This window comes from Salvelinus fontinalis, chromosome 6, assembly GCF_029448725.1.
Source record: "Salvelinus fontinalis isolate EN_2023a chromosome 6, ASM2944872v1, whole genome shotgun sequence".
Taxonomy (NCBI): Eukaryota; Metazoa; Chordata; class Actinopteri; order Salmoniformes; family Salmonidae; genus Salvelinus; species Salvelinus fontinalis.
The window spans coordinates 22,623,566-22,645,058 of NC_074670.1; the positions used below are offsets into that span (position 1 = coordinate 22,623,566).

The 21,493-nt window shown below is 42.1% G+C and overlaps 1 protein-coding gene across 2 annotated transcripts; it reads right to left on the reverse strand.

Annotated features, from left to right (window-relative positions):
• Positions 1-8,475: 8,475 nt before the first annotated feature.
• Positions 8,476-21,338, reverse strand: LOC129857347 (phosphatidylinositol-3-phosphatase SAC1-B-like). 2 transcript variants are annotated; one of them, XM_055925501.1, is made up of 18 exons: positions 21,256-21,338; positions 20,535-20,632; positions 19,609-19,683; positions 19,354-19,481; positions 18,483-18,632; positions 18,206-18,265; positions 18,058-18,091; positions 17,288-17,389; positions 15,229-15,401; positions 14,916-15,064; positions 14,641-14,739; positions 14,348-14,486; positions 13,241-13,310; positions 12,974-13,046; positions 12,281-12,374; positions 12,060-12,152; positions 11,868-11,925; positions 8,476-11,617 (listed from the first exon to the last, which is right to left on the reverse strand). In XM_055925501.1, exons 1-18 carry the CDS (start codon positions 21,282-21,284, stop codon positions 11,481-11,483), a joined length of 1,761 nt encoding a protein of 586 aa, XP_055781476.1. In that variant the 5' UTR covers positions 21,285-21,338; the 3' UTR covers positions 8,476-11,480. The 2 variants fall into 2 exon arrangements, with proteins under 2 accessions (XP_055781476.1, XP_055781477.1); XM_055925502.1 differs by lacking the exon at positions 12,060-12,152.
• Between the last annotated feature and the right edge of the window lie 155 nt (positions 21,339-21,493).

A 21,493-nucleotide genomic window follows, 5' to 3' on the forward strand; every position in this document is an offset into this window, starting at 1 on the left:
CTTTTCTTCAGCCTAGTGAGCTGAGGTTTAGGGCTGAATATAACAGGGTCATTCTACAAATAGAGTGCCTTTTGCGTCTCTGATATTTTAAGTAGACATTTTAAAGCCTGCTATATTAAATGAAGTGCCCTTTAATACAAACTACATGGAAAATGTAATATATCCTATTTTTATATGAATAAATACTCGCTAAGGTGCCAAAAATCGTCATTTTCACATGGCCCATGTCATGTTTTTCTGACTTCTCTGAAGATTTTAACACACTTAACCCCAAAATGTCCCCCCCATGTCACTGTAAAGCCCTAGATATTTTCTTGCATTAGTGATTAATTTACATTTGTCTCACATTTTAATGTCAACCCTGTTATGTAAACTAGACACATTTTAAAATGCTGAAAGTATTTCTATTAAAATATATATTTTTAAAGAAATACTGAACAGGGAGCATGCTCCTGTGACACAGCAGTCCTGAGTGGTGCAGTGGTCTAAGGCACTGCATCTCAGTGCTAGAGGCGTCACTACAGACACCCTGGTTAAAATCCAGGCTGTATCACAAACAACCATGACTGGGATTCTCATAGGGCAGTGCACAATTGGCCCAGCGTCATCCGACTTTGGCCGGTGTAGGCCGTCATTGTAAATAAGAATTTGTTCATAACTGACTTGTCTAGTTAAATTTAGGTTTTCTGTTGTTTTGTGGTAGAAAACTGCAGATGTGGCCAATAAATTGCAATGTCCATACTGTGAGACGCCTAAGACAGCACTAAAGGGAGACAGGACGGACAGCTGATCATCCTCACAGTTTCAGACCACATGTAACAACACGTGCACAGGATCGGTACATCTGAAAATCACACCTGCGGGACAGGTACAGGATGGCAACAACAACTGCCCGACACCAGGAACGCACAATCCCTCCATCAGTGCTCAGACTGTCTGCAATAGGCTGAGAGAGGCTGGACAGAGGGCTTGTAGGCCTGTTGTAAGGCAGGTCCTCACCAGACATCAAAGTGCTCTTCACTGACGTGTCGCGGTTTTGTCTTACCAGGGGTGATGATCAGATTCACGTTTATTGTCGAAGGAATGACACAGAGGCCTGTACTCTGGAGCGGGATCAATTTGGAGGTGGAGGGTCCTTCATGATCTGGGGCGTGTCACAGCATCATTGGAGTGAGCTTGTTGTCATTGCAGGCAATCTCAACGCTGTGCGTTACAGGGAAGACATCCCCCTCCCTCATGTGGTACCCTTCCTGCAGGCTCATCCTGACATGACCATCCAGCATGACAATGCCACCAGCCATACTGCTCATTCTGTGCGTGATTTCCTGCAAGACAGGATTGTCATTGTTCTGCCATGGCCAACAGAGAGCCCAGATCTCAATCTCTTTGAGCATGTCTGGGACTTGTTGGATGAGGGCTAGGGCCATGTCTGGAAACTTGCAGGTGCCTTGGTGGAAGAGTGGGGTAACCTTTATGGTAGTGGCCAGACGGAAGCCACTCCTCAGTAAAAGGCACATGACAGCCCACTTGGAGTTGGAGCCAAAAGGTACCTAAAGGACTCTCAGAGCATGAGAAACAAGATTATCTGGTCTGATGAAAGCAAGATGGAACTCTTTGGCCTGAACGCCAAGCGTCACGTCACGTCTGGAGGAAACCTAGCACCATCCCTACGGTGAAGCATGGTGGTGGCAGCATCATGCTGTGAGGATGTTTTTCAGCGGCAGGGATGGGGAGACTAGTCAGGATCAAGGGAAAGATGAAAGAAAGGGAAAGAAAACCTGCTCCAGAGCGCTCCGGACCTCAGACAAGGGCTGAAGGTACACCTTTCAACAGAACAACGACCCTAAGCCCACAGCCAAAACAACTTAGGAGTGGCTTCGGGACAAGTCTCTGAATGTCCTTGAATGGCCCAGCCACAGCCCGGACTTGAACCCGATCGAACATCTCTGGAGAGACCTGAAAATAGCTGTGCAGCGAGGCTCCCCATCCAACCTGACAGAGCTTGAGAGGATCTGCAGAAAATAAACTCTCAAAATACAGGTGTGCCAAGCTTGTAGCGTCATACCCAAGAAGACTCGAGGCTGTAATTGCTACCAATGGTGCTTCAACAATGTAAAGGTTCTGAATACTTTGCAAATATGATATTTCAGTTTTAAAAATATATACATTTGCTAACATTTCCAATAAATAGTTTTTGCTTTGTCATTATAGGGTATTGTGTGTATTTAATACATTTTAGAATAAGGCTGTAACGTAACAAAATATGGAAAAAGTGACGGGGTGTGAATACTTTCCGAATGCACTGTAAACTAAAGTTAGTTAGCTTGGTGGCTTGCAGGAAAAATAACTTACTTAGCTAGCCACCGTATTTCAAATCAAATCAAATTTTATTGGTCACATACACATATTTAGCAGATGTTATTGTGGTTGTAGCGAAATGCTTGTGTTCCTAGCAGATTTGTCATCTGCCCTGTTGGTGCTGGCATCAGCTGTAGCCAAGCTTCTAGCTAAACCCAACTCTTTGTTTTGAATCCTCTTCACAATACTCCGGTTGAAACATGTATGGTTGAATGTTTCCATGTAGGTAATAGAACATTAAAAAAATGTTCCATCGTCGAATTCGTGTTGATGAGAGGAATCACTTAAAGCCATTGTGGTCTTGTCAGTTCTTTCAGTTTTTCCCAAAGGATTGTGTCTTTAGTGTCCACCTCCCTTTCAAAAAATAAATAAATAAATCTCTCCTTGGGGGAGAGACAGTGCCAGAGCACAAAACACCTGTCCCACACCAGTTGTAGTCTTTCAGAGATTGAAAAAAAGGCGTCAGCTTGTATATTTAGCAATTAATCCACTGTCAGGAGCAACGCTGCAAGACATCCAATGGCTTTATCGAACAAGGACAACCATATCTATACGCACAAAAATGTATAGTGCAATGAATATATTACACAGAGCCTTCGCGATATGCCACAAAACAGGATTACATTTATTTTCAGATCTCCCACCCCCCCCACCCCCCCATCAATACACCAGAAGCCATCAAAGGGAAGCCCAAACCTGCCTTCCTCCTTGGCAATTATGTGAGAAACACATCTCACTGACCTGGAAATGCCTCGGACATGAAAACAAGCCCAGATTCCTCCAGGGTGAAAATTCCCTTTAAGCAATGGTACCTCAAAATCACTAGCTGTCAGGACAGACAGGGCCATAAATCTTGACTGTCAGGTGGATCAGTAACTATCCTCACTCTCTGTTGAGACTAGTCTGTGTAAATATCTCTGATGTGTTATGTTGTAACTCCATGCTGTTTATTGGGCTTTGTAAAGATCCAATTGTGTAGCTTGCAGTACTATGTTAGAGTGTGTGTGTGTGGTGACTAAGAGAATAAAACTCTGGATATGGACACAACTGCTTGGTTCTTGTCGGACCGCCTGTAGTGGGTCAGATCAAAGCAGAGTCAGTTTAAGTCACTAGCAGATGAGGGCTCAGAAGCCAACCGCTCAGATGGCTTCAGCTAGCCGTTTTTACATGGTTCTTCGAGACAGATTCTAACCTGCTATAGTTGTGATGTTGAGGTACCCTGAAGAGGAGTTTTAGTGCCTTATTGCAAACGGTATGCATGTTTTGGAATATTTTTTTTCTGTACAAGCGTCCATCTTTTCACTCTGTCAATTAGATTATTATTGTAGAGTTTCCTCAGTGTTCTCGAATCACAGCCATTAACCTTTTACTACAGTGGTCTAAATCAGGGTCACACAGAGTTTCTTAGTAGTCTTAAACAAATCTATTTTGAAACAAAAGTATACATCTCACACATTACGGGCTTGAAAAAGAAGACACCTGTACCATGTCAGATATAGAGTTGAAATGTAATAAATGTTGAGTTTGCATCCCAATATTACACTTGATATACATCACAGAAGACTGAAATAAGACTAAACCATTTGACATGGAAACACTGTATTTTCTGACGAAAAAAGCTTATTTATTATGAAATTATGAAACTGTTCCAAAGTCACCAATTGCCTCATGGTGAAATCCCTGAGCGGTTTCCTTCCAAATCAAATCAAATCAAATTTTATTTGTCACATACAAATGGTTAGCAGATGTTAATGCGAGAATAGCGAAATGCTTGTGCTTCTAGTTCCGACAATGCATATGAGTTAGGAAGGACGGCTGTATCTTTGTAGTGACTGGGTGTATTGATACACCATCCAAAGTGTAAATAACTTCACCATGCTCAAACGAATATTCAGTGTCTGTTTTTTTTACTCATCTACCAATAGGTTCACTTCTTTGTGAGGCAATCTGTGTTTGAAATTCATTGCACGACTGAGGCACCTTACATATTATTGAATGTGTGAATATCTCTGATGTGTTATTTTGTAACGCCATGCTATTTATTAGGCTATGTAAGTATCCAATTGTGTAGTTTGCAGCACCATTGTTAAAAATATATTTTTTATTTAACCAGGCAAGTCAGTTTAGAACAAATTTTTATTTACAATGACGGCCTACCCCTAACGATGCTGAGCCAATTGTGCACCGCCCTATGAAACACAGCCTGGAATCGAACCAAGGTCTGTAGTGGCACCTCTAGCACTGAGATGCAGTGCCTTAGACCACTGCACCATTCAGGAGCCTCAATACGCATGTTTAGTTCTATTCTTCTATAGAAACCACAAAAATCACTTCTGATGCAAATCTGTGTGTGTGTGTGTGTGTGTGTGTGTGCAACTGTGAGGTGGTGACTAAGAGAATAAAACTCTGGATATGGACAAATCTGCCTGGTTCTTGCTGGACCACTTGTAGTGGGTCAGACCAAAGTAGAATCAGAGGGTGAGGGCTCAGAAGCCAACCGCTCAGATGGCTCCAGTTGGCCGTTTTAACACAGGTACACAGCACAGCGACACCAGTAGCTAGCTAGCGAAGACAACGGAGTGTCCGTCACCCCCGCCTGCCAAACACTGCTATCCAGCAGTTCTGTTAACGTTACGGCAAGGGCAGGTGCTCGGCAGGCAGGAGCAAATGACACTGTGAGCTAGCTAGTACTCCAGTAACGTTACACAGGCGTTTTGTTAACGTTACAGCGACAGCGTCTGTGTATCACAGCTTTCATCACAGCTTGGATAAAGAGAGGGGTGGGGTGGCTGGTATATCTGTTGCATCTGCTATCCAACACATCAGCAGATAAAACATTGCACATTAAAGGTCGACTCAACAATGTGACATAGATGCAGAAAATAAACAGCATAGTGGGCCAATTTCCACAATAACTAAGAGTGTTGAAACGCAATGCTCAACTTCTACACTGTGAAGGGAACCCGTGCACGTACAGATACTGTGTGACTGTAAGAGCGAGGTCTTGCATCTCACTCTTCTCAAAATCTGCGGTTCTGTTAATGGCAAAGTCATTTCGCTGTCTACCTTTAACCTTTAATTATACTACCATGATGGCATAGCCTAAAAACAAATCTGGCCAAATCTGGTCTGCTGGAGGTCATTTTGCAGGGCTCTGGCAGTGCACCTCCTGGCACAAAGGCGGAGGTAGCGGTTCTGCTGCTGGGTTGTTGCCCTCCTACGGCCTCCTCCACGTCTCCTGATATACTGGCCTGTCTCCTGGTAGCGCATCCATGCTCTGGACACTACGCTGACAGACACAGCAAACCTTCTTGCCACAGTCCGCATTGATGTGCCATTCTGGATGAACTGCACTACCTGAGCCACTTGTGTGGGTTGTAGACTCCGTTTCATGCTACCACTAGAGTGAGAGCACCGCCAGCATTCAAAAGTGACCAAAACATCAGCCAGGAAGCATAGGAACTGAGAAGTGGTCTGTGGTCACCACCTGCAGAACCACTCCTTTATTGGGGGTGTCTTGCTAATTGCCTATAATTTCCACCTTTTGTCTATTCCATTTGCACAACAGCATGTGAAATTTATTGTCAATCAGTGTTGCTTCCTAATTGGACAGTTTGATTTCACAGAAGTGTGATTGACTTGGAGTTACATTGTGTTGTTTAAGTGTTCCTTTTATTTTTTTGAGCAGTGTATATGCAAATTACTTATTCAAAATGTGTAACAGTCACATGAAAAAATAAAACCTACTGTCTTTTTTCTGTGACTGAAATGCACCGAATACAAAATTGTGTGCTGGACACCATTTACTAAAAAACTTTGTCCTGTGTATTTCCAAAATACTTTGTGAGAGTTGGTTGACATTTCCCAGGGGAAAAGTACATTCATATTCAAGAAAACAATCTAATGAGATTGACCATATAACTGATCACTGAATATGATAATTTATAGTTAAACATTACCTTTCATGTATTTTAAATGTCTTCTTGTCAATGTTTTTGTAATGTCTGTAATGTCTTTTTCATTGTGTGTCAGACCCCAAGTTTTTGAGTGGTCATTGGGCTAGAATCATCGCATCAGGTAATGTGGATCCTAATAAAATCAGGTAAAATCAACATACTGACATACCGTGCCTCAAGGCATCATAGATGGTGAGAATAACAGCAGTCTGTACATGCACATCTTACAAACTAAAGTATGCACATTTTGTTCAAACGTTCAAGTACTTTCTGTTGTGTGTGCCAGCACTAGTACGGGTGGGTGCCGCTTTGTGGCACTATACCACCTAGGGAAAAACTGTCAAGAAAATAGTTTTGAATAATGATATACTCATTAAGGGCAGTTGTGAATATACTGTAGGTGATTCTGTTGGAACTTTCAGCCCTATTGACAGAACTGAGTCATATTTATTCATAAAGCATCATTTCATTGGAGCGTTCTGTTTTTTGGATCTTTGCATTCTGTGTAGGTCTATGGCACCTGGTGTCCCTAGTAGGCCCTACCTGGGTAGGGCCCAACGGACGTGTGTGTGGGGTTAGACAAGAACAGGCATATACAGTCACAATGTTAGAGATTGGGCCAATTGCAACCACTGTTGACCGCCGTATTACAGTGAGGTGATCCATTAATATAGGCTAAGATCACCCACACAGCTGATCTCAATGATTAAACTGAAAACTGCCACCGCTCCAAAGCCCCATTTATAGCTTACCTGATGCTTAAATGCATCCTTTGTCCTGATCTTGTCCATATTGTGATTGTGCCCACATTTTTAGACAGGTGTAGATGATTAAAAGACTCATTGTGATCCTAACCACCTCTGGAGGTAGTCAGGCACGGATTGTCTGGATATCTTTACAAGTGTAGACAGATCTGGACAGAGAAACCACTTAAATAATCCTTTTCCCGCCCTCTAAAATCATTGACTTATGACATCAATGTATGTTTTAAAATAAATAAAATAATTTCTGAAAGAATAGTATACATATATTTGGATACAGGGAGGGGCCATGAAAAATTGTGCAGACAGTGGATGGATAAGAGACACATTTTAATACTATGTGTAGACCGATTAGTGAAAATGCGGGCACACTCAGAATGTGCACAAGGTCAGGAGACAGGAATAAACCAGGTATAAACAGGGCTCAAAACCATTGCACTCGCCTTTCTTCCAAAACATTTTAGCTCTAAAACTAATCTTGGTATACAGTGCATTCAGAAAGGATTCAGACCCCTTCCCTTTTTCCACATTTTGTTACGTTACAGCCTTATTCTAAAAATGATTAAATACATTTTTAAAATCCCCTCAATCTGCACACATTACCCCATAATGACAAAGCGAAAACAGGTTTTTAGAAATGTTTGCAAATATATTAAAACTTAAAAACAGAAATACCCTATTGTTATTTCTTCCACAATGTTCACTCTAAAACAAACCTTAATATAGATGATGGGAATTACAGCTAAAGCAGGCTGGACATGCACATCCTCAAACTATAGTATGAACATCTAGTTCCAAAATCCATCCTTGATCCCTCATTGTATGCAAAAATCCCACTCACATGTCATGACAATGATCTTGGCATGTCAACTCCTTAATCTCCTCCTTGAGGAGAATTTCAGAGTTTAAATTTAAACATGAACACAAATGAACACAGATCATGATCTTTATTTCCGTGAGGATCATTGAAAACATCATGTGTAGAGAGAGATGTAGGCCGACTGTATGACACCAGAACCATGGATATAATGAGGAGTTTTGTTATAAAGCTGATATGACAGCCTATCTTCAACCCTGTAGGATGACCATTACTCTTCAAAAAGGCAAAACAGCATAGCCAATTGAATCAAGGATGCTGATGAGAAGTGATCCTATTAGATGTTATAAGGAACATAAAAGCCTTACATAGTGTATAAAAGTTCTGAAAATAAATTGGACAATGATGAACCATTATCTAATAAAGAATACACTTGCTAAAATGGACTGCTACACCAGTTCATAAACTACCTCCTAAAGGAAGGAAGGACATTGCTTCTTATTACAGTACCAATAGTATGCTCCATATTGTCACTTAAAACGGAACTAAACCAGAAAACACTATGGACAATAAATAGGCTACATTTCATGTAAAATAACAATTTTTATAGAACAATATTAGGAAATGGAACAGAATGACTAATGATACATTTATTACACATTGTGACAAAAAAAACACAATAATAACAAATTAATATCCTGGAAAATAACTGCCCCAAAAGAAATCCTCTGAAACAAAACAAAAACATGTGACAATAATATAGGCCTATAAAACAATTAAAACTGTGGTCCAGCTTGTTTTCTTCATACTGCATTGAGTCAACAGTAGCAACCCATTTTCATTGGTAAAGCAGTCGAACCAAAAAGATGTGTCTAAAACCGCTACAAAAATTACTCAGCTTAAATAGCACAATCATTTGTATTGAACATTTTGCGCATCATTCTTACAAGCATACAATTCTTTGTCATTACATTACATTGTATCTAGGCTTACATGGCACCTAAATAATCTGTTTAAAAACACAGATCAGCAAGAGACACTATGCTGGCTGATTCTTGAATTTGATAGGCTTATGGCTGATAATGCACAGTGGAATGTACTGTTGTCCACTGGCATGGCAGCCGATGTGTACCTTGGGTTATGCTTTATCTGTAACGCTCGTCGTCGTAAGGAAGAGTGGACCAAAGCGCAGCGCGGAAAGTGTTCATGATCTTTATTGTCAAGAATCACTCAAACAAAAATAACAAATACAAAAACAAAAGCAAACAGTTCCATCAGGCACAGACACTAAACGGAAAACAACACCCCACAAAACCCAAATGGAAAATGACAACTTATATATGATCCCCAGTCAGAGACAACGATAGATAGCTGCCTCCGATTGGGAACCACACTAGGCAAAAACAACAAAGAAATAGAAAACAGATTCTCCCACCCGAGTCACACCCTGACCTAACCAAACAGAGAATAAATAAGGATCTCTATGGTCAGGGCGTGACATTATCATAATAACCATACACCAATGTATTATTTGACCACTACATTTAAAGTTATGACATTCATACTCTCTCATTGTAATTTTGCACCACTACAGTTGAAGTGGAAAGACACATAAGCGGCAATATAATCAATTTAATATTACATACTTTTTTCTTAACATTCTCAGATCAGCAGGTGCCACTCTGGCAGCAGGTAAGATAAGTGTGATCCTGTAATGATTATGTACACTATACACCAGGGTTGGGCTCAATTTAATTTCAATTCAGGAGGTAAATTGAAATTCCCATTCCAATTAATGCTTTTCAATGAGAATAATGTTGTGAATTGGAATTTAAATGGAATTGGCCCCAATCCTGCTACTAAACACCCCGTCTCTTATAATGACCTGTGGTGAGGCAGCATAACTTGACTTGGGGGTGGTGCTACAGAACAGCCAATAATCAAAGGATAAATAATGTAGAGAAAGAGAGAGCAACAGTTCACATTCCCATCCAGAGACACACTAAAACAAAGAAATCGTCATAGGCGACAAGTGGCATTTAAAATCCCCAATGCCCCATGAGACTTTGGTTCGTTTAAAATGCCCAGTTCAGTCAAAAACTAGATTTTCCCGTGTTTTATATACATTTCCAGGTTGGAAATAATATTGTGAAAATTATGATGCTCTTTTAGTATTTGAAAAGACCGCCTAAAATTTCTGGCTGTTTTGGTGGGATGAAATTTTGACCTGCCTGGTGACATCACCAGACAGTAAAAATGTGTTAAAAGATGAATAACAAAGATTTCCAAACATCTCTGCCAATAACAGCTAGTTCAGTTTTCCCCTCCCCCAAAACCATATCCCAGACAATCCTAGACAACCATTTTAATTGAAAACAATCACAGTAAGGTACTTAACTGTTACCCAGAAATGACTTGATATTGAGATAGAAATGGCTGCATTGGACCTTTACATCCATGCTTCGTTATTAGCCTAGGTCTGGGCCTCCCAGTCTACTGGTCAAAGACAGATCCTACTCACTATAGTATATAGTTTGATGCTCTCTCACACCTTTTGGTTGTTAGAAACTAATGAGGATTTGTCTTTCCAGCTGTTTCATGAAGCTTTCCATACCTGGGAAGACTAGACAGCCAGACAAACAAACATCCCTCTCGTCACATCTCAGAGAAATCCTCATGTGAAACCCTTTGAGGGTCTGTCTGTGCACTCAGAAGTGCAGTGAGCGAGAATAGTATGGCCAGTTACAATGGCATTAATGGTGGTGGGACACCATAACTAAAGTTCCCTATTGAAACAATTCAGCCCATTCTTTCCCCAACTATTGGCCAGCTAGAACATTCTCAACAACCACTGGCCACCTAGCACGTTCTCTTCCTGCCTATTGGTCAGCTAGAACATTCCCTCCCCAACCATTGGACAGCTAGCACATTCTCTCCATGACTATTGGTGAACTAGTTTTGGGATCATGGCTTGGGCTGGGCTGACAGACAGCCACTGGCACCCAATAGGTCAGCTATCACACTAAGACACTACGTTCAGATCAACCACTCTGGGGCAATGACACTGAAACAACATGGCAACCAACAGAGCAAATATGACATGATGTAGCTAGAAGGTGACAAATTAACAAAAACAACAAAAAAGGCAAGATATTTTTTTAAAGTTTTTAAGTAGTTCCCTTGGCAAGGTTGCTATGGCAACAACAGCAATGCCAGTTCATATGCATTCCGTGCAGCAGGGTAACAGTGTTACCGTAGTGGGGTATTGTATCATAAAATCAGACTGTTTTCAGATTATAGTCAGTCAGTCTTTGGACAAGGGTAGGGTAGGGATCTTCCCCAGCCCAAACAATGTGCTTAGTGGTGTGGACAGCAGCAGGCCAGTGCAGAACGAGTCCCTGTATGCTTCACAGCCCTACATCATACACCTGGCCTTTCTCTCACCCCACCCTCCTCTTCCTCATGCCATTGGCTCAGTAATCAGTACAGGCTCCAGGCCCGCTGATGCTGAGGGTACGATGAAGAAGAGTGGGATGAAGTGGAAGAGGAGAAGTCTGTGGAGCGTAGCTGCTTTCCACACACACACATTCAGTCCATCTTCTCCTTCTGGACCAGCTTGGGCGCGTCTACAAACTCCCGACCGTTGAAGAGGATGACGCCGGCCGTCACGAAGCTAGCTGTGCCCCAGAACAGCACATACGCCAGGGTCTCCGTCCACGTGTCACCTGAGGGTGGGGGACACGGAGGGTGACTACGGGTAATAACTAGGTACCGGAAAAGTACCCATTGATAGCACATACTTGCCTAGTCAATACCAGTGGAAACAGTGTTGTAAAACAAAGTATGGCAAAATGTGTTTATGGGACCAAATCCTAACTTGAGATCGGTGCAGGTGTAACTAGAATTTTCAAACAAATTCCATGCCCCTATTAGGATTCAATGCAGAATTGACAAGGGAGTCCACTGCGGTCTTACCAGCCATGAGGAGGCAGATGATACACATGGAGAATGCCACAACCATGATAATGGGCAACTAGAGGGGGAGAGGGGAAACAGGAGTTAAATAAGATAACGGAATCTCAATCTACCGCCTGTGACTGAAACCAACACATATTGTAGCCAATCAGTACACATAGCACTGATCAGGCCTAGCCAATCAGATCTCACCGTGAGGAACTTCCAGTCTTTGGTCTCATGAAGGGGTGTGGTCATGTCTGCCTCGTCAATGGAATAGTTACCCAGGAACAGATCAATAGAGTCCTGATGATCAGGAGAGATGTCTCAATTATCAGTTACCACACACACGTCAAGGATTTTTTATTACCGTAGTCACATTTACAAAAACATGACTAATAACTGGCGCGCACATGCACAGTAGACACACACACCTGTCTGAAGCCGTCTGAGAAGTTGTTCTTGTAGTATCTGATCATGGAGTTCCAGCCGTCCATCACCAGCCCCCATTGTGTCCTCTTCCCTGTTCTGAGACATGAGCAACACTTCAGTCATCCCTGTCATAATCATCTCTCACACATACTACAAATAATCATCCTCATCGTCATCCTCCACCCTTTCCTGAGCACGCTCTTACTCAGAGTTGTCTTCCTGGTTATAACAAAGGTCACAAGCAAAACATCCTACTCCTCCCTGTTCTAAGGGCACCAGTCCATTCAATACTCATCACCAAAACCAGTACAATGTTTTTATGTAGTTCATAGCCAATAATGCATGGCCAATTTCATAGGTGTGTGGGGTGTGACTGACAGTGGGATGGTACTGTGCCAGCAGAAAGACAACTAGTTAACTTCATGGGTGTGACTGACAGTGGGATGGTACTGTGCCAGCAGAAAGACAACTAGTTAACTTCATGGATGTGTGGGGTGTGACTGACAGTGGGATGGTACTGTGCCAGCAGAAAGACAACTAGTTCTCTGTCATTGTATAATGGACAAGTTCTATTGGAATCCATAATATCCTCCTACAGCCAGGTGAACTCAGTGACTTCCTGATGGAATGGAGTGCGTTTCTATGAAGAGAGCCAGTCCTGTGCCCTAGGAAACACGTGAGCCCCTCTCTCTCACCTTGTGAAGTCCGTCTTCAAGGCCCCTGTGCCAGCATACTGCTTGGCACACGCATTGGCATTGTCTGCCCACGCTGCAGCAAGCAAGGTTGAGAGAGGGAAAGGGGGGTGGAAGAAAGAGAAAACAACAGATTTAGTCAGTGGAAAAAGTGGAGGATTTCAATCATGTTAATAAACCATAGTGTTGGAATAATCTCATAAGGAAGACAATGCTGTGCTCGTGCTGGCAGAGGGGTAGGAAAGTGTGCAGATTTCAGCTGAGGATCACCATTTTTGTAGATCTTCTCGAAGTCGGCCTGATCTTCAATCCTCTGGCCCATGTGGAGAACTCCCAGTCGCTGCAAATAAACAAAGATGTGTGGTGAGATACTGCAGTGGCCTGACCACAGGGGGCAAGGTGGAACCAAGGTGGTTGCCATCAGATTCAGCACTGTTGTTTACCAGAAAGACCTTGATGCAACTGCACCTTCATCACCCTGTGGGTCAACCAGCAGCCTAACTACTATTAATACATGTTTCAATGACAGTTTAACCCACAGTGCTAAAACAGTTGAATAAAACACAATGGTACCTGAAGTATTTATTGTACCTGGGTGAGATGAGACCTGATTTTTTTTTTTACAGCCCACATAGGGTCAGATAACTAAAACAGCCCACAGTCAAAGTCCACAGAGACAGCAGCTTTAGTCAGAGGCCTTCAGCATAGTGTTTGGATTTTCCAGTCTCTGGTTTGTCGGTTTGTTGCTCATTTGCAAATGTGGGTCAAGTGAGTCGAAGAAGCAGAAGTTGTGAAACGTATGAGTTCGTCAAGTCAAAGGTCTTTTAGGTCAAAAGCTCCTCCTAAAATGTAGTTTGCCATTAAGATTTTTACCATTGCTTTTACAGAATGTAAAAGGGGAGGCTAGGTCTACACCTTTATTGAACAGTAAAACTCCTGAGGTGGAACAGAGGAACATGACATTGCCCATTATGTCAAAGACAGATAGTGTGTCTAGATGTGATGTGGTGGAAGTGTATAGATCAGGGATGTCAAACTCATTCCATGGAGGGCCTAGTGTCTGCTGGTTTTAGTTTTCTCCTTGCAATTAAGACCTAGACAACCAGGTGTGGAGAGTTCATTACTAGTTAGTTAGTGGTCTTAATTCATCAATCAAGTACAAAGGAGGAGAGAACCCGCTGCCACTTGGCCCTCCGTGGAATGAGTTTGACACCTGTGGTCTAGATGGATGTGGTAGGAGTGTCTAGAACTAGTGGGAGTAATATATATATATATATATATATATATATATATATATATATATATATATATATATATATATATATAATATATGGATATGTCTAGTCAGTGTGGGCGTGTCTGGTTGGTGATTCCCACCTCCAGCTGTGACTGCAGTGAGCGTCGTGCCAGCAGACTCTGGATGACGTTGGTACGGTCCAGACAGTCCATGCAGTTACTGCGGAACATCCCTTCCTGTTGCACCAGAACGTTCCCATCCACATCAACCAGGAAGTACCTGACCAACCAATCAAACAATTTGATTCCTATTTGATTTTACAATAACATTTGTCACAAAACAAATCAGCAAACCACAGAGATGAACTGCCCCCCAAAAAACAAAGTACACAAAGACAGAATAACATGGCCGGCCATGCAGACTAAATACTTACCCATACTCATCCTGCATCTCTGTCACCATATCGACTAAGATCTGCAGGCGATGCCACCTCATCCGACTGCATTCCTTGTGGAAGTCAAACGCTATGTACCTAGAGGTGCACGGGTACAGGGAGGAGAGTTATGTAAAACACAAATCATTTTCTTCATTTGGAGTTTCAGGGCTTTAGACAGAATGTTCACCCTAAACAAAATACATGGATGACGTTAAAATAAGACGGGCATAGTGGGATCAGAATGAATGATGGGGAAAAGCTATAGTCCTTACTTGACCATGCCGTTGCCCAAGCTGGACACCATTTTGTCAAAGGCCTGTTCCAATTGCTTCTCTGAGCCTTTCTGGTCGATCAGATTTAAAATCACTTGCTTTCCATAAATAATTATCTGCGAGTCAAAATGCCTTTGGAAGCCATCCAGCTGTGAAAGCAGGACAGGACAATAAAGGTAAGAAAGACTTTATGACTCAGTATAGTAATACTCAATATCATATACCTCTACTGTAATTAAATGGCTACTTCTACTGTAAATTAAAACGTTTGAACATGAAATAAAAAATATGAATATTGTAACAGGTAACTTACATGGTCAATGGTTTTGCTGATCTGAGGTTTTGGTTTGTACTTGAGGTTGGGTCTTTGGGACCAGTAGAAGGGGATGGAGCCTCGGGTCTGTACGAATGAGGCCTTGCCCCCGCTGTACTGGACAATCTGCTCTGTCTCCACAAAGTTAGCTGCATGACCCTCTGAGTCAATGCCTGATGGACAAAATAGACATTATGTAATGATCCGTCTGAATGAGGAGTGTTTGACAGTAAAACTATAAAAAGAAGTGGACAGGCCAATATTATCTGCAAAGGGCTGGTGTATGTGCAGGGTTTTGTTCCAACCCAGCTGTAAAACACCTGATTCCACTAATCAAAATATTGATTGAAGACCCAGCTAGCATTTAACGTTCTGAGAACCATGTTTCTTAGAGCTTGGTGAGACTGTGGTTGTCCTATGGTTATTTTGCAAAAAACCTTCCCACAACTTTCCGGGAATGGTGCAGGATAGTTCATTGCTTGGAAAATTCTCAGCACATTTAAGGAAGGGAAAAAAAGGATTTACTTGGTATTTCATTACCTTAACAGAAAACTTTCACGGAACCATAGTAAAACATTCTCAGAACCTCCCTGCAAACAAAAAATGTACGTTGATGACAGCTTTGCACAGCCTTGTCATTCTCTGAACCAGCTTCATGAGGTAGTTACCTGGAATGCATTTCAATTAACAGGTGTGCATTGTTAAAAGTTAACTTGTGGAATTTCTTTCCTTCTTAATGCATTTGAGTCAATCAGTTGTGTTGTGACAAGGTAGGGGTGGTATACAGAAGATAGCCCTATTTGGTAAAATACCAAGTCCATATCATGGCAAGAACAGCTCAAATAAGCAAAGAGAAACGACAGTCCATCAATACTTTAAGACATGAAGATCAGTTAATGCGGAAAATTAAGAATTTTTAAAGTTTCTTCAAGTGCAGTCGCCAAAACAGCAAGCGCTATGATGAAACTGGATCTCATGAGGACCGCCACAGGAAAGACCCAGAGTTAGCTCTGCTGCAGAGGAAAAGTTCATTAGTTAACTGCACCTCAGAAATTGCAGCCCAAATAAATGCTTCAGAGTTCAAGTAACAGACACATCTCAACGTAAAGTGTTCAGAGACTGCGTGAATCAGGACTTCAAGCTCAAATTGCTGCAAAGAAACCACTACTAAAAGACATCAATGAGAAGGAGACATGCTTGGGCCAAGAAACAGAAGCAATGGACATTAGACCAATAGAAATCTGTCTTCTGCTCTGATGAGTCCAAATTTCAGATTTTTGGTTACAACCGCTGTGTCTATGTGAGACGCAGAGTAGGTGAACGTACGATCTCTGCATGTGTGGGCCCCACCGTGAAGCATGGAGGGAGTGTGATGGTGTGGAGGTGCTTTGCTGGTGACACTGTCTGAGATTTATTTAGAATTCAAGGTCACACTTAACCAGCATGGCTACCACAGCATTCTGCAGCGATACACATTTCCATCATTCTTTTCTTTTTAAACAGGACAATGACCCAATTGACCTCCAGGCTGTGTAAGGGCTACCAAGAAGGAGAGTGATAGAGTGCTGCATCAGATGACCTGGCCTCCACAATCACCCAACCTCAACCCAATTGATGGTTTGGACCGCAGAGTGAAGGAAAAGCAGCCAACAAGTGCTCAGCGTATGTGGGCACTCCTTCAAGACCGTTGGAAAAGCATTCCTCATGAAGGTGGTTGAGAAAATGCCAAGAGTGTGCAAAGTTGTCATCAAGGCAAAGGGTGGCTACTTTTAAGAATCAAAATTATATTTTGATTTGTTTAATTAACACTTTTTTGGTTACTACATGATTCCATGTGTTATTTCATAGTTTTGATGTCTTCACTATTATTCTACAATAAGGAAAAACCCTTGAAAGTGTAGGCGTATCCAAACTTTTGACTGGTACTGTATGTATTACTGTTTGGCTGGAACAAAACCCCCTGTACCCACAATGGTCCACTGTGGAAAAGATTGTACATCATCCCTGCTCTAGTCAGAAAGCTCCAGTTAGACGTGCTGGTGGATGTGGAGTCAGTCACCTCTGACGTAGTAACGCACTCCAGCCCTGAAGCAGCTCCGCCTGGAGATGATGTTCCAGTCAAAGATCTTCCCATTGATGCAGCAGGACTTCATAATGATGACTGCACAACACATGGTTAGGGACAACACGGTCTTAACCTTAATAGTCTAACTTTACCTCCTGAATTCAACTTTTATCTGCCTCCTTTTCAGAAAATGTTTGAGTGATGTGATGTTTAGAAAAGTGGGCTCCATCATATTATGTCAATGGATCCATATTCCATTGTCTGTAAATACAATATCCCTAATTTCCCAATTATAATGCGACCTATATGAATCTCTAGCTCCCCCTTGTGGCTAAAGGAGCAAACCGCAAGTTCACTTGATATACATGGTCTGTATGTTTTTCTCAGGGAAAAGAATGACAAGACTAATCCAGAGTAATGGGGGAATCACTAGCTGGTTTACATCCAGTCACTCAGACCGCTAAACCCCATGCAAAATGTGAGCGTGAAAATGACCATGTGATCTAGTGTGTTGTGCACACATGCAACTGATCACAGAGGGTAGATTTCCAACTATTTACAGATTACAGGGTTTAAACTGCAATGCTGTTTAACAGGTCAGTCACTCTAAACAACCGCCCTGTGAATGACATATCTCACATGGGCAATATCTGTTGTCTTACAGGAAGTGGTAATGAGGTCTTCCTGTTTTTGAGAATTGAAGAGTGGGAAAAGTCTTCATCTGGAGTTTGTAACAAAAAAATAAAAAATACATGAAAGGATACAGCCGTGGACAACTGGGTAAGCAAACCTGTGCAGCTGTCAAGAGAAGAACAGAGACAATACAGTTTAGAAAGATCATATGATCTGTACTGGAGCGTAATCATTTTATATTTACCACAAGTGGTTAACACGTGTCAGTTCTGTCCTTACCTCTGGCTGTGGCATGAATTCTCTCAACAGGTGACCATTCCACACAAACCGTTGATCTGCCTAAAAACGAGGGCAAGAAAACAACACATCTTTGTTTCCACATGCCCTGCATAGGAAATGTCTGCATCTGTACAGGACACAAGTACAAACGCATTACTCGTGTTTTCATCATGAATGTATCTCTAAATGGAAACATGTTTTTACATTATTTATTCCCTCGTGTGTATATGTGTGTGTGTGTGTGTGTATATATATATATATCCCCTCATTCTCTCACCCTTTCCAGCAGGCTCATCTCCTGGAACTCAGGGCTGGTGTTGGCAAGTCTCTGCAGAGTGTGGGTCAGGTCGTAGTCTGTAGCAAAGTAGAAGCCATCTGTGAGCAGAACACTGTTGATCATGGACAGGAAGGCTTTGTTGTCCTGCATCTGATGGGGTCAGAGGTGAAAGATGGGTCAGGTGGCAGGTTGAACAAGGAAAGCAGAGAGTTCAAAGGTGAGAGATCAGGAGGCAGGTTGACCAAGGAAAGCACAGAGGTGAGAGGTCAGGAGGAATGTTTAAGAAGCAAAGCAAAACAGAAGTTAAGTGGAACAATGGTTAGAAAGTATCGGATGACCACTATCCTTCTAAAATAATATATTACAAGAAATATAAACGTATATACTTTAAATAACATCTCCTCCACCAGTACTGCAACTAGAAGCCAACATAGAGATGCTCACTAATAGAGAAACACTTGTCTAGACTTGGGGACAGAACAGAGTGTTCTTGTAACAGCTACATGATGATGATACCGTCTGAATGCAGTACTTGTTCTGTCTGTGAGAAGGGGTCTCTTTCTCTTTGCCCTTCACATACACTTGACTTTCCACAGACACACTGTCTGTCGTTGACCGGCACCATAGCAAATTCAACACATGGCATCTATGTCAGCTCAGATGCCTAGCATTCTCAGTCCAATATGCTGCTTTCATATTGGTCAGGCTAGGGTTTTCGACTGGTCAGCATCCACATCAAAACAACCCACTGTCATTAACAAGGAATCATTGTGAATCGCTTTCTCCTTGGCCTGAAACATCCAGAGTCATGTTGAGCTTGGGTGCTTGTGGTTGTGGGCTGGCACTGGGGCCCAAACTCACACCTCCCTACCTGGTTTTCTGTCAGGTGCAGCACAGTCTTCTTGTAAGAGATAACGTCAAAGTCCATTGCCTTCCACACGGCATGGCCCAACAGGTCACCCACCTTCTTCTTCTTTGTGATAACGATGAGGTACGTGCCTGGGGAGGGTAGGCAGAGGGGCACAGGTGTCGCTAAAGTAAACACTCACCCTGTTGAGAACATTTGTGTGTACACAGGTCAAGTCTTCTCAATGGATAATTTTACAGAGTGCAAGAATGAACCTACCTGCCACCAGACGGATAGTTCCCATGATCCCACATATTGGCCTGGTGACCGCATGGGGAGGAATGTCCTTCCTCACTAGAGGGACAAAGACAAATAATCATATTTTTTTTTAAATTACATTTTAGTCATTTTAGCAGACACGCTTATCCAGAGTGATTTACAGTAGTGAGTGCATTCATTTTCATACTTTTTTCGTACTGGTCTCCCATGGGAATCAAACCCACAACTCTGTGGTTGCAAGTACAGCGCTCTACCAACTGAGGCACATCATTTTTTCATTGCCTTTATGATCACAAACCAACGTTCGCTTATCTTTCAGTTCGCTGCAGCTAGCGACTGGAAGGAACTGCAACAAACACTCAAAACTGGACAGTTATCTCAATCTCTTCATTCAAAGACTCAATCATGGACTCTTACTGACAGTTGTGGCTGCTTTGCATGGTGTATTGTTGTCTCTACCTTCTTGCCCTTTGTGCTGTTGTCTGTGCCCAACAATGTTGGTACCGTTTTGTGCTGCTGCCATGTTGTGTTGCTACCATGTCGTTGTCATGTTGCTACCATGCTGTGTTGTCATGTGTTGCTGCCATGCTATGTTGTTGTCTTAGGTCTCTCTTTATGTAGTGTTGCGTTTATCTCTCGTCGTGACGTGTTCTGTCCTATTTTTAATCCCAACCCCCAGCCCCACAGGAGGCCTTTTGGTAGGCCGTCATTGTAAATAAGAATTTGTTCTTAACTGATTTGCCTAGTTAAATTAAAATATATACAATGGACTTGGTCAGCATAAGACAGTATCATGCCATGATGATATAACACACACACACACACACACACACACACACACACACACACACACACACACACACACACACACACACACACACACACACACACACACACACACACAAACATAGGCCTACTCAACATACCAGTGAGGATCATTTCTGTGGACACCCTGTCAATGGACAGTACATCATTGGAGCCGTCATCACATGCCTCAATGTAAAACTTCTCTGGGGTAGTGTGCCTATAGGGGGGAGAGTGGGCACAGAGGAAGGAGATACAAAATCAGTGTCCTTAGTAGACGAACATCTGGCATGGTGACGCCTTATACAAAGGGAAAACATTGGCTTGATTTGGCAAACGCTCAACTTAGTTAGTGGTTAACGTCACCACAAGCTAGCACCTCACTAACTGGCTCAATGGGCTAACTAACGTTAACAGCTAAGCTAACTAAATTTTTGAGCTAGCTAGCTGCTTCATCAACAAGATCGATTGCATTCTACCACTCATTAAATCGAAAGGCAGATGGCTAAATAAATACTGTTACGGACAACACAACTACACATCCTTGACATAACTGTAAGCTAGCTACAATACTGTAAACTTAAACAAATCCCACATACGAATGACTGCAGCCTGTAATTGCTGTTGAACGTTAGCTAACAAGTTTATCATCTGTTAGCTCTAGTCTTATACCTACGGCAATTTTCTCTCGTTAGCTAACTAGTTTATCATCTGCTAGCTAGCTCTTGTCTTACACCTACGGCAATTTTCTCTCATCAAATGATGTCAATGTTTTCAGAAAAGTTGTACTAGCTAGCTTCTGAAAATAAAAGACTGAAAACGATATATATTTTCAAGACTTACAGGTTAAATTTCTCGTAGGCGGTCGCCATCTTTAGAGGTCTGACCTAGTGACGTGTCAATGAATGTGCACATTGTATATTATGGCTGGACTGGAGTTCGCGTCCAGGGCCAGACATTTAGCATCGTAGTAAATTTGCAAACTATGATAAAGTATAGGCAGCAACTTATTATGTATCACACACAAATACATTATTTGATCAAAGTTACAGTTTAGTAATCGTAGTATTACTGTACGAAT